This window comes from Bos javanicus, chromosome 14, assembly GCF_032452875.1.
Source record: "Bos javanicus breed banteng chromosome 14, ARS-OSU_banteng_1.0, whole genome shotgun sequence".
Taxonomy (NCBI): Eukaryota; Metazoa; Chordata; class Mammalia; order Artiodactyla; family Bovidae; genus Bos; species Bos javanicus.
Genome location: NC_083881.1, coordinates 27,248,434 through 27,262,509, shown reverse-complemented (window position 1 = coordinate 27,262,509; position 14,076 = coordinate 27,248,434). Strand labels below are relative to the sequence as shown.

The window sequence follows — 14,076 nt, the reverse complement described above, 5'->3', positions numbered from 1 at the left end:
AGTGAGGTAAGCTGAAGCTCTTTGAGAACTTTACCTAAGTTAAATTTAAGCACTGAAAACCCCAGAGGTGAAAATCCCCTACTCTGTGTATTTTCCACACCCAAGCTCCTGGCTCAGATCTCAACTTGCTGAAGCAGTGGTATTAGAAGGGGACAGAACCTAGGGCTTTTGCCCCGGGATTGGAACATCTGGGCTAGGCCTTCTTAGTTCGCCTCTTGTCATCCTAGGTAACTGCAGACAGGAGGAAAAAAGATGATGACCCTGGTTCCAGGGCGCACACCTGGCCAGGGGCCTCCCACACCTTTTTAAATGGTGATCAGTTCTGAACTTCCCCAGTGGTCCAGTGGTTAAGACTTTGCCTTCCAATGAAGGGGTATTTGTTCAATATCTGGTCAGGGCGCTGAGGTCCCACATGCTTCTTAGCCAAAAAGCCAAATAAAACAAAAGCAATATTGTAACAATTTCAGTAAAGACTTTAAAAATGGTCCATGTCAAAAAACAAACAAACAAACCTAAAAAAAGATGACCAATTCAATCCACTCTTCCTTCCTTGGTTTCCCTGGGGGCGGGAAGATTTGTGGACAGCTCTAAAATCTTCATGACCAGCACCCACTAGTTTTCTATAGTCAACTGAGAAACTTGCATTTTATGCTTGATTTGTCTAAATTACACTAGCCATATGCCAGGTAACAGATTATTGGAGGGGTGGACACTCCCAGCCTTCCTGCACACATTGCTGGTGCCACAGAAAGAGATATCCTTGGAAATTGAGATTTTTTGATACTTCTCTTCTATCTTGTATCCCTGATACCTACAAGAGTTGTTCAGTCACATCTGACTCTGCAACCCCATGGACTGTAGCGTGTCAAGCTTCCCTGTCCTTCACTATCTCCCGGAGTTTACTCAAACTCAAGAGTACATCCTACTAAATGACGCACTGCCTAACCTTATGATGGTGGTGGTTTTGTCACTAAGTCGTGTCTGACTCTTTCAACCCTATGGGCTGTAGCCCACCAGGCTCCTCTGTCCATGGGATTTCCTGGGCAAGAATACTGGAGTGGGTTGCCATTTCCTTCCCCAGGGGATCTTCCAGACCCTGGTTCTTCCAGACCCCTGATCTTCCAGACCAGGGGATCTGGGCAAGAATACTGGAGTGGGTTGCCATTTCCTTCCCCAGGGGATCTTCCAGACCCAGGGATCAAACCCCGGTCTCCTGCATTGAAGGCAGATTCTTTACTGAGCCACCAGGGAAGCCCTTTATGACAAGGGTACAGTTAATAAGGTCAGAAATTCTAGAATGTTCAACAGAGATTAGCACTGACCAGGAAATGTGTGGCAGCCAACATTTTTTTTAAGATATTTTTGATGTGGACCATTTTTTAAAAGCCTTTATTGAATTTGTTGCAGTATTAATTCTGTTTAGTGTATTTTATGGTTTTTTGGCTGTGAGGCATGTGGGATCTTAGCCTGCCCACCAGGGATCAAACCCGCACTTCCTACACTGGTAGGTGAAGCCTTGACCACTGGATCACTAGCCAACTTTTTAAAACCCTCCCTTTGCAAAGTCAAGACCTGTACTTCTTTTTCCCTTTCAACAAAATTAGAGACTGGCATGGGGAAAAGAATGTCTATTTTGGAGTCAAATACACCACTGACCTTGGTTACTTAGACCCCTACCTTGTCAAGCTTCAGCCTCCTCCTCTGCATGAAGAAGGAGCTCAGAACTACTGCAGAGGGTTGTTTAGTTGCTCAGTCCTATCTGACACTTTTGTGACCCCACAGACTGTAGCCCGCCAGGCTCCTCTGTCCATGGGATTTCCTGGGCAAGAATACTGGAGTGGGTTGCCATTTCTTTGCCCATCTGCAGAGGATGTTAGGAGGCAAAAGATGTGTCTTGTGCTTGGCACCAAGCCTGGCACACTTTGGGTCGGTTTGCTTCCTCTCCTCTGGGGGTCTCAAAGGAGAAACACGTGACTGATACAAAGTCCTCTCCTTGCATCAGGAGCCTCGGATTTACCTCTTGCCTCCAAAAATTGAAATGTTTTCTATGAATGAATATGGGAAACTAGGGATCAAGAAATTGAATGATGTTGCCTGCACCCCTGAACCCAACCTGCATGGTACCCACACTCTCTCACGTCTACTCTGGGGAAATAATGGAATCTAATTTTTTTCATCAGACTACTAAACTCTGCCCCATCCCCACTGCAACTCAACCGTACACATGTGTACCTAGAAATTCTCAAAGACTAGGTAAATACCTACGGGGACTGAAATTGACTGGTCTACCTCTAACTGTGCTGTGTCACACCTGGGCTCAGTGTGGGCACCCCTGTGGGTCACCTGTGGATATAGGAAGTCCTTGAGGAGTCAGGTTAGTGTTCTCAGTAGGATGGCATGCTACAGTTCTTTAAAGCACACAGTCCCTGTTATAAAGCGGTGTAGGCTTTAAGAGACAATAAAGCTATTGAATCAGCTTTGAGTGAGTCTTCTCTGTACTCAGTTTGTACCCACAGAGGCATTTATTATTGGTGGAGATGGCCCCCATCACCCCTTATGTAGACCAGGAACACAGCCTGGCACCCAAAACCTGCTTACTGCTTGGTGATTTTTATAAGTAATTCAAATTCTTAATATTTTATAATAAATTACATACGTAAAGAATTTAAGATTTAGGAAAATTGAATTGTTAGCCCAGAATTTTTTAAATTGAAGTATAATTAATTTATAATATTGCGTTAGTTTCAGTGATGTATCTCTTATCAGTGACTCTATCACTTATCACAAAGTGATAGAGTCATATGTATATACTCAGTCATATATATATAATTCTTTTCTATTGTACATTATTACAAGATACTGAATATAGTTCCCTGTGCTATACAGTAGGTCCTTATTGTTTGTCTATTTTATATATAATAGTGTGTATCTCTTAATCCCAGAAATATTATGAATTGAACTCATTTGAAGATAGTCCTATAATTTGAGACTTTGAATTGTGACTCTCACAATATTTATTTTGTTTTGTCTTTACCTTTCAGAAACAAATAAGAAAGCAGATGAGCCAGGAAAAAAAGGAAAAGGTGAGATTGTTAAAATCAACAGCCTTTCAAATACACATAAGGAGAAGTTATACTATCCGTGAATAATGTGATCTTATTTTCTACACTAGTCAAAATAAATTGCCAGTGTGTTTATTATTTCAGTGGTTTTATCAACAGACATTAACGTTCTACATAAACATTAAGAGCTAAAGCTCTGGAAAGACATTAGCATCTAATGCTAGTTTTGCTGTTCATTCTATATACATCTTGAGAATTACCCAACCTCTGTGCTTCAGTTTCTTCTTCTGTGATATAGGAATCATAAGAACAGTACCAACTTCCAGAAACCATGAGACTGTTGTTCCCACAATAGTAATTAAGTGAAAATATATGTAAAGTGCTTAAAGCAGAGTCTAGCACAGGGAAAGCACAAAGGAAATGTTAATTATTACTGTCACCTTTGTTGACAGCTGTTCTAAGTACAAAGATTATTCGAATATATTCTTTTTTCACGGGACTTTGAACTGTTTGAAAGAAAGTCATGCAAATGTTTACATCTGTAAAGAAAATATCATCTCTGCCTTCCAAGAGCTTATTATAGAGGCACTCTAATAAATTTAAGGAACCAGTAGAATTTTAATTCAAAGTTCACAAAGGTTGCTAAACATAGAGTGAGGAGCTATTTTTTAAAGTTAAATTTATAAACATTATATGGATGGTCACAGAGTAGCAGTTATATTTTTAGTATCATTTGAATGGTAAAATCATCAATGATTAAACATTATTGGAGTTTCAGAAATGGCTTTAACTCTTAGTGATAAAAGCAGTGTTTACATTTAAAAGATACAGTTCACGTAAGAGCCAAGATCTTACTTACTCAGTAGGTAAACAGTACTTGACTGTATGAAGTTGCTGTCTTTTGGCCATTATTTCATAGCCCTTAGGCATTTATTTTGCCTGGATAATCCCAGGGATGGGGGAGCCTGGTGGACTGCTGTCTGTGGAATTGCACAGAGTCGGACACGACTGAAGCGACTTAGCAGCAGCAGCAGCAGCAGCAGCAGGCATTTATTTAGCTCATGCATTTTTTTCTGACTGTTTTTAATTTTTTATTAAAGTAATATACAGATCTAAGTTTTAAATTAAAATATAGTTTATTTACAATGTGTTCATTTCTGCTGCACAGCAAAGTAATTCAATTATACATACATATACCTTGCTTTTTTAAAAAATATTTTTTTCCATTATGGTGTATCATAGGTTATTGAATATAGTTCTTTGTGCTACACAGTTAGTGCCTTATTGTTTATCCATTCTATTTATAAAAACTTACATCTACTAACCACAGCGTCTCACTCCATCCCTTCCCCACCCCACGTCCCCTTGGCAACCGCAAGTCTGTTCTCTGTGGCCATGAGTCTGTTTCTGTTCCATAGATAGTTTCGTTTGTGTCATATTTTAAATTCCACATATGAGTGATATCAAATGTTATTTGATAACAACATTTTCAACAGTAAATTTAAGAAGCCAGTAGCATTTTAATTCAGCGTTCACAAAGGTTGCTAAACGTAGAGTGGGGAGTACAAAGATTATTCAAACATGTTCTTTTTTCACTTTTACATTTCTTTACAGATGTAAATATTTGCATGTCTTTCTTTCTAACAATCCAGAGTCCTGTGAAAAAGGCTGGATAGTACTCAATTGTATACATGCACCACATCTTCTTTATCCATTTATCTGTCAATGGACATTTCCCCCTACGCGTTTCTAAATAATGTCTGAATTCTGCAGTTTTCTCCTCTATGTTGGAAACTGTTGGCTGCCTTTTCTATGTAGATGACTGGGCTTCTATTCACACAAGCTCTCCACACTGCCTTACCTCCCAATCTTGTACTAAGTCCATGACTTACTTACTCTCTCTACTGTTTGCTGTTGCCCAGCCTCCTTAGGTAGTTGCCCCTGTTTCCCTGACCATCCTGCGTTGAAGGTCCTAAAATCAGTCCTCAGAGCGTTTCTCCATCTACACACACTCCCTTGATGATTCCACCTGATCTCACGGCTTTAAATGTCTTTATGCCAAAGGTAACTGCTTTAACTGTAGCCCAGGTCCCTACCTGAACTCTCAACAAGTATGTCCACCTGTCTACCTGATGGAGACCTGATGGCTACCTGATGCCGTTGGTGGATATCTAATAATCGCATCAAACTTAATAAGTGTAAAATGGAACTCCTGACCTTCCCCTGAAAACACACGGCTCCTACAAATCTCTCTTTCCTGCCTCCCTGTCATTCCATCAGCAAACCCTGTCCATTCTCTCTTCCGAGCTTCTTCCTGCCACCTTCTCTCTCTACCACCATCTCTTGCCTGATGACTCCGCTTACTTCCTAACTGATCTTCCTTTGTCTCTATCCTCTTTCTCAATTCAGTAGCCACGGTGACCCTTTTGAACATTCTTTGCATGCTAAGTCACTTCAGTCGTGTCCAACTCTTTGCGACCTTATAGACTGTAGCCTGCCAGGTTCCCCTGTCCATGGGATTCTTCAGTCAAGAATACTGGAGTGAGTTGCCATTCCCTTCTCCCGGAGATCTTCCCAACCCAGGCATGGAAGCCACATCTCTTAAGTCTCCTGCATTGGCTAGAGGGTTCTTTACCACTAGCGCTACCTGGGAAGCCCTTAAACTTTCTTTCAGAATTTTATTTATTTTTTGTTTATTTATTTTTGCCTGCACTGGGTCTTTGTTGCTGTCTTGGGCTTTCTCTAGTTGCAATGAGCAGGGGCTACTCTCCAGTTGTGGTATGTGGGCTTCTCACTGCAGTGGCTTTTCTTGTTCAGAACATAGGCTCTGGGGCTGGGTTCAGTAGTTGCGGCGTGTAGGCTTAGTTGCTCTGAGGCATGTGGAATCTTCTCAGAGCAGGGATTGAACCCCTGTGCCTGCATTGGCAGGTGGATTCTTAACCATTGGACATGAAGGAAGTCCACGGTGACCCTTTTAAAACCTAAGTGGTACCCTGTTGCTCAGATGCCTCCACCATCTTCACATCTTGCTCAGAGTAAAAACAAAGTCGTCTGTGATGGTTTACAGGCCTCGCATATCGGGTTCTCACTCTCAGAAGGTCTCTGGGGTTAGTGACGTGCTCAAGGCAACTGTGGCTAAGTGCACTCTGAATAGCAAACAGTCTGCAAAGGTCCTGAGGCAGCAGGGAAGGACCTGAGAAACCAGAGCCCACGAACAAAGCCAGAGCATGTGCTGTGCAGTTGGAGGGGAAGTCAGGGGCCAGACCATGGCGGAGTCAAGCTGCCTTTGTTCATGCAGTGGGCCTCCACACCCAGCCCATGCAGGTGTCTGTGCAGGTCAGAGACTTTCCAGTTCACACACCGACTGGTTTGCTTCCAGGAGGTACACCCTGGCACTTTCTGACAAAGGTAGAGACGGGAGGGTGAGTGCTGGGTGTGGCTTACTGCAGATATAAACAGGTGCAAGCCCTGCTCCAGATGCTATGCTTAGCGTTTCTCACTCTCCAGGGCTGCATTTCCTTCCTTCTGCACTGTACTTCCCTCTAGTACCCTCTGCACCGCTTTCTCCTCCCGGGATTCTGAGCCCTTAGGCAGCTTTCCAGTGGCGTGGGAGGTGGGCTCCCTGGCTATTTCTTCATAGAACTTGTGGAGAGAATCTGCAACAACTTCACCTGATTGGCTCTTCTACTCTCCATCATGTAGAGCTGGCCTTATATCCACACCAACTGAAGGAGGTTGGCAATTGAAGTCTTTTATTGATTGTGACATACAGGGAGAATCTTAGGATTAAGAGATGTAATGAGTCAGTGTTACCCCAAATTCACTAAAAATCCTGTTTGAGCAAATTGTCAGGTTTGGAAATTCCATCTTTTTTTTTTTTTTTTAACCCACATTCATGAGAAAAAGCAGAAGTATTAGCCGCTCAGTTGTGCCCAACTATTTGTGATGCCACGGACTATAGCCCACCAGGCTACACTCTGTGAAATTCTCCAGGCAAGAATACTGGAGTGGGTTGCCATTCCCTTCTCCAGGGGATCTTCCCAACTCAGGGATCGAACCTTGGTCTCCTGTGTCTCCTGTATTACAGGCAAATTCTTTACCATCTGACCCACCAGGGAAACCCATAGGATGCTGTTAACTGGTATGGCAGAGGGAGAGGGAAATATTCCATTTCTGGGATACACAGTGAAAAAATGGAATGTTTTAATAGCCAGCTTTTAATTTCACAATAATAGAAATGGAGATTTTTAAAAAACAGTAATTGTAAATTTGTCTCAGGATGAATTATTAGGCTAAGTTTCTACTGAGTTATCACTCTCAAATTCTTTATCAGAGATCTACAGATGAGAGGGGGAAGATGTTATTTTTCCTTACAATTAATAGTCACATAATTCTTTTCTTTTAGAGAAGCATGTTTAGTTTATTTTGATAGAGTCATAAGTTTGGACTAGGGCTAATTCTAAAACAGGCCCTCTTTGGAGATACCAGCTTCTTATAGTGAATATTATTTATATCTGTTTAACCTAAAATTGCTGTATCAGTTTTCCCCACTGGATGTCATCTTTTCCCACACATTCTATATTCCACACCCACAGAATAGAACTGTGAGCTGAAATGTAATGCAGTGCAAAAATGCCTGATGAAATGTCCAATTCAAACAATTATTTTTATTCATTCATTTATTCAGTACATATTGAGTACCTACTATGTGCTAGGCCCTGTTTTAGGCACTGGGGCTAAAACATTCAATAAAAACAAAGTCCCAGTTCTCATAGTACTTACAGCATATTTTAGTGTATGTGTGTTGTGGGGAGAGATTTGTCATTTTCAAAAAAATAAAATAAATATGAAAAAGAATATAAAACAGGAAAAAGATATAGAGAATGACAGTGGTCGGGAGTGTTGCTCTGTTGATGGGCCTCTTGGACAGTGATGCTTGGAGATGTAAGATGCAAGGGCATGAGCTATGCAGCCATATGGGAGAAGTGAGTTCCGGGGGTGGAAAAGTATATTCATAGTTCCTCAGGGAGGTGTGATTAGGATGTGGGTAGACATGGTGAGTAGTGCTTAGATTCTGCCTATATTTTATGTAAGGTCTGTAGGATATGCTGATGGTTAGGATACGAGGCATGAGAGAAAGAGAGGAGTCAAAAATAATTCAAAGCTTCTTAAAAAACTGTGTTAACAAATTCATTGAATGAAAAAGTCTGCATCATGTTACTGATTTAATACATATCAAGTGTCAGTTACTAGTTGAGGATTTGTGTGCCTTTAAAGAAATTTGAGGAACAACAGAACACTCATGCCTGCAAAAGGGGAATGTTTGTTTGCTTGTGTATGTATGTATGTGTGTGTGTGTGTGTGTTAGGTAAAACTGCATTTGGATCAGGGTCTTTTCCTGAAATTCTCCTTTGATTTAAACCAACATTTAATACCCAATTATATTATTCATTACAATCAAGGATGTGCTTAAACTGTATTTTGTGAACATCTTTAAGAATGCATTTAAGGATTTCCTGGGTACTATTTGTATTGTTTTAAAGAATAATAGTCAGTGCCCCAGCAAAACACCAGATGGCAGTAGAAAACAAGTCACATTTACACTAACAAATGACATTTTTTTAATGTAACTTAGAGAAAAGCCTGGGATGGCTATATTATTGCTGATAAATCAACTTGATGCAACCAGTACTTCATATCTATACTTCTGAGTTTTCTATGATCATAAAGAAAGTAGAGAACCGACAAGGGCAATAAACAAGTCTAATTAAGACGTTTTCTTGTTTTAAAATACATTTATCTCTACAAAGTTTTTCCTGGGGTTCTTACAACTGTATGTAACATATTTGAGCAAAAATGGAGAGTATCACCCAGGGATTAAACACTAGAGTCCTCAGGACAGCACATAAAGCATCTCGAGATCCAGCTCCTGTTCATGGCTTTCCTCTGTTCCAAATGCTCTTCCTTGCCTCCCTGCTTCACAACTACAAACTCATGTTCCTCAGAACTGAGCTTAGAGATGAGCTCTGCCAGAACCTTCCCTGATTACACCCACATCACCTACCCCGGACCAGAAGATGTACTTCTCCTCTCTTTTCCCAAGAAAACCTGTGTTTCAGATTTTTAGCACATATTTTGAGTTTCCCTCTGAATTTTTAGACAAAACAACTTAAGAGTGGGAACCATGACCTCCCCCACCCTAGTGTTAGTCCAGTTCTTCAGAGAAAGAGAACCAATAGTGTGTGTGTATGTGTGTGTGTGTGTGTGTGTGTGTGTAGAGGGAGAAACAGCCACAGAGATGTATTTTAAGGAATTGGCTCATGACATTATAGAGGCACCAGATCTGAAATCTGCAGGGAAGGCAGGCAAGCTAGAGACTCAGAAGAGAGATGCTGTTGCAACTTAAGATCAAAGACATTCTAGAGGCAAAGTTCTTGTTGGAAGGGCTGGGGTCTTTTTCTTTAGGCCTTCAACTGATTGGATGAGATCCACCTACATTATGGAGAATAATCTTCTTTACTCAAAGTCTACTTATTGAAATGTTAGTCTCATCTGAAAAAAATACCTTCTCACCTGAAAAAATACCTTCACAGCAATATCCAGACATATTTGACCAAATATCAGGGTACCATGCATGTGTTCATGCTAAGTCGCTTCAAGTGTGTCCAACTCTGTGCAACCCTATGGACTGTAGCCCACCAGGCTGCTCTGTCCATGGGATTCTCCAAGCAAGAACACTAGAGTGGGATGCCATTTCCTCCTCCAGGAGATCTTCCCAACCCTGGGATTGAACCCATCTCTCTTAAGTCCTGCATTGGTGGGCGGGTTCTTTACCACTGGCACCACCTGGGAAACTCTCTAGGTATCATAGCCTGGTATATTTTATACCTAAAATTAACTATCACATCCCTCCAGTGGCAGTTAGCCATTACAAAGTAGGAACTGAAAAAATAATTGTAGTATGAAAAAATGTGGTTAATTCCATTTACTTTAAGTGCCTCTTCATCTGATAGTGATAATATGAGATGCAGATAGCCTAAGTGGTGGGCAGGGGGGTTATAAATGGAAAATCCAAGTATGAGTGAACTTTAAATGTCTACAGTGTACTACATTTCAAGTTACTTTCACGCAGGTTCTCAATTTAATCCTCATTTTAAAAAAATCTTGTGAATTAAGTGTTTTATAGCCATTATTTCAAATATTTTTTTCTTCTTTCTCTCTCCACTACTTCTGGTATTCCAATTAATTGTATGTTGGGCTGCATGATACTATCTTACAGGTTTTGAAAGTTGTGTCATTTTTTTTTTCCATTTGGATTGCGTAATTTCTGTTGCTCTACTTTCAAGTTCAGTGATTCTTTTGCCATTTCAAATCTACTGTTGAGTCCATCTAGTAAAAATTTCATTCCAGCTACTATTTTTTTCAGTTTTAAATTTCCAATTGCTTCTTTTTTTTTTTTTTAAGTTTCCATTTCACTGTCAAGGTTTCATATCTGTTCAGTCATTAACACCTTGTTTTTCTGTAATTTTTTGTCATTTATAACCACTGGTTTGAAATGTTTTCTGATAAACCTGATGGTCTGGGCACACACCAAGGCAGTTGCTATTGACTACTTTTTTTTAAATCCTGATTACAAGTCAGGAGAGTCCTTATTCTTTGCTTGTCTAGTAATTTTTGGTCAAAAGCTGGATTGTGTATGTTGCTGTTGTTCAGTCGCTAAGTTGTGTTTGACTTTTTGACCCCATGGACTGCAGCCTGCTAGGCTTCCCTGTCCTTCACTATTTGCCAGAGTTTGCTAAAACTCATGTCCATTGAGTCGGTGATGCCATCCAACCATCTCAGCCTCTGTCACCCACTTCTCCTGCCTTCTCTCTTTCCCAGCATCAAGGTTTTTCCAGTGAGTCAGCTTTTTGCATCAGATGGCCAAAGTATTGGAGCTTCAGCTTCAGCATCAGTTCTTCCAATGAATATTCAAGATTGATTTCCTTTAGGATTGACTGATTGGATCTCCTTGCAGTTCAAGGGACTTTTAAGAGTCTTCTCCAACACCACAATTCAAAAGCATCAGGCAGACTGTGTATCAGTCAGTCAGTTCAGTCGCTCAGTCGTGTCCGACTCTTTGCGACCCCAGAATCGCAGCACGCCAGGCCTCACTGTCCATCACCAACTCCCGGAGTTTACCCAAACTCATGTCCATTAAGTATATGGTATAACTGAGAAATTTCATACCCAGTCTAATCACGAAAAACTTACTTACAGAAAAACTTACAGAACACATTTTTCCATAGAAGCAATTTTATGGTCTTCAGAGGTTTTGTACGCCAGTCCACAAAAACCTATTCAATTCCTAGTTTCCAGTTTTGCAAGTCTCATTGTAACTGTGTTTCTATGGAAAAGGCATTTGTCATTCTTCCTCAGAATATTAGGAACACATTTGGTTTTACTTGTAAGTATTTTCCAGAACCCTTTTGATTACATGTGGGAATCTATACAAATTGGCTTAGACTGTGTATATATTATAGCAATTCTGGAATTGTTTTGCTTTTTCTGAAATTGTTGGTGTCTAATACACAGTACTAGTAAAAAGCCTCTTGATGAAAGTGAAAGAGAAGAGTGAAAAAGCTGGCTTAAAGCTAAACATCCAGAAAATTAAGATCATGGCATCTGGTCCCATCACTTCATGGGAAATAGATGGGGAAACAGTGGAAACAGTGTCAGACTTTATTTTTCTGGGCTCCAAAATCACTGCAGATGGTGATTGCAGCCATGAAATTAAAAGACACTTACTCCCTGAAAGGAATGTTATGACCAACCTAGATAGCATATTCAAAAGCAGAGACATTACTTTGCCAACAAAGGTCCGTCTAGTCAAGGCTATGGTTTTTCCAGTGGTCATGTATGGATGTGAGAGTTGGACTGTGAAGAAAGCTGAGCACCGAAGAATTGATGCTTTTGAACTGTGGTGTTGGAGAAGACTCTTGAGAGTCCCTTGGACTGCAAGGAGATCCAACCACTCCATTCTAAAGGAGATCAGTCCTGGCTATTCATTGGAAGGACTGATGCTAAAGCTGAAACTCCAGTACTTTGGCCACCTCATGTGAAGAGTTGACTCATTGGAAAAGACTCTAATACTGGGAGGGATTGGGGGCAGAAGGAGAAGGGGACAACAGAGGATGAGATGGCTGGATGGCATCACCGACTCAATGGACATGAGTTTGGGTGAACTCCGGGAGTTGGTGATGGATAGGGAGGCCTGGAGTGCTGCGATTCATGGGGTTGCAAAGAATCAGACATGACTGAGCGACTGAACTGAACTGAACTGAACTGAGTACACAGTTAATTTTCCTGGGCTCAACCTGAAAAAAAATCTGCCTCCCTTGCAGCGAGAAGCCATTAGTGCCTCTGCTCAGGCTTTTTGGTTTCTAACTGCTGTTTTTCAGTCTAGCTCTCTGTTGGGTGGGGATAGAGGTGCCCTGTGTGTGCATAATTTACTGGTCTGCTGAAAATTTGGACAGCATTCATACTCAAATTTTGGGGCTTGCTTCTGGGATTTCACTTTGCATCTGGGATTCCCCATTGATGTCTTTGGTTGCTTTGGTAGCTCCATTTTCTCAAGTTATACCTCAAGCCAGTAGGGCATCTATTTTCTGCTACTCAAACTGTGTGTGTATTGAGAAATGCATTCAGGCAAAACACGACAAACTTATAGATTTCACCAGAAGCAGTTCCTTTTTTCTGAAGATTGATTTCTGCAGTCATTGTAGGTAGGTCTTCTGCCTTTAGCTATTAGAGATGCTTTGGTTCAGTTCCTAAAGCCCTGTCTATTTTTCATTATTAATATCAACAGCATGAGGTGGTTAGAGAGCATCACAAACCCAATGGACATGAGTCTGAGCCAACTCCAGGCGACAGTGAAGGACAGGGAAACCTGGCGTTCTGCAGTCCGTGGGGTCACAAAGAGTCAGACGCAACTTAGCGACTGAACAACAGCAACAACAAATCAACAGCACACTCAGAGATAGCATAGACTGGGGTTCGGTTCAGGCCGCATCTCTATGGCTTCGTAACTTTCCCTTAATGGAGAAGAGCAGAGTAGCAATCTTAAACCAACTCAGAGCAGAGCTTTGAAAAAGCAATCTCCCTCCCACCCTTTTTGCTGGGAAAAGAGGTTATGAGATAACTGCTGTTAAAGATTTATTATAGTTATTACATTCAACAGCTACAGTAGTTTTAGTGGTTCCTAAAATACACCAGCAGTTATTGTCTGATTACTTCTCCAGATAAGTTAATTATGGGAGATTTCTGACTCTTATACAAGTCTGATTTAGGGAGAAGTTTAATTACAGCAATTTCAGTGATTTCAATAAGCTCAGCATATATTACCAGTCTCAGCAAATGGAGTAAAGGTTTTTAGCTGTGTTGAAATACACATTTGCTTTGTTTTTATTTTTCATTTCATGATTTTTAACTATTGTAGTCGGGGTGATAATTGAGGCACCTGCTTCCATCAGACTGGCTCTTCAGTCAGATACACCCCAGGACAATAATAGCCAATTCTATGTTATCATTGAAATTACATTCTAATGTTTCCCATTGAGCACTCAATGTTTTACAATACTCATTTCTGTAATGATTATGACAACATGATCAGGGGAGGAAAATAAGTTTCTTAAGGAAATAACTCAGATATTGGTGTATTTTAAAATCATTAGGATCTAAATTTTGTTGTCATTGATGGGAAATGAGAGTCAGTCTTCAAATCAGAATAATCCACTTTTTTTTTGTATTAACGCATTGTCTATTTGTATACCAAAGCAAATTAAAGAGTGACATATAAGCCACATATGCCAAAGCTAGCTTTCAAAAAATGTGCTGTGAAAAGGTAGTGCTATTGTAGTTGAATACATTCATTTATTTAAACAACACTTCAAATTGGCAGGGTACATTCATTTGAAAAATGCATTACTGAAAATTATCTCAGTCTGATTACAGAGCTCTTCCCTATAGCATTTTT

General features: G+C 40.6%; 1 protein-coding gene across 11 annotated transcripts in view; it reads left to right on the top strand.

The window, feature by feature from the left end:
• ASPH (aspartate beta-hydroxylase) overlaps positions 1–14,076 on the top strand; it is a 189,825-nt gene that overhangs the window by 91,000 nt on the left and 84,749 nt on the right. For all 11 annotated transcript variants that reach the window (XR_009740822.1, XM_061438824.1, XM_061438823.1 and 8 more), the window contains one exon: positions 3,042–3,083. Coding sequence is in view for 10 of the 11 variants with exons in the window: in XM_061438824.1 (XP_061294808.1) it covers positions 3,042–3,083 (42 nt within the window). In the remaining variant the exon portion in view is untranslated. The remainder of the gene's footprint in view (positions 1–3,041; positions 3,084–14,076) is intronic.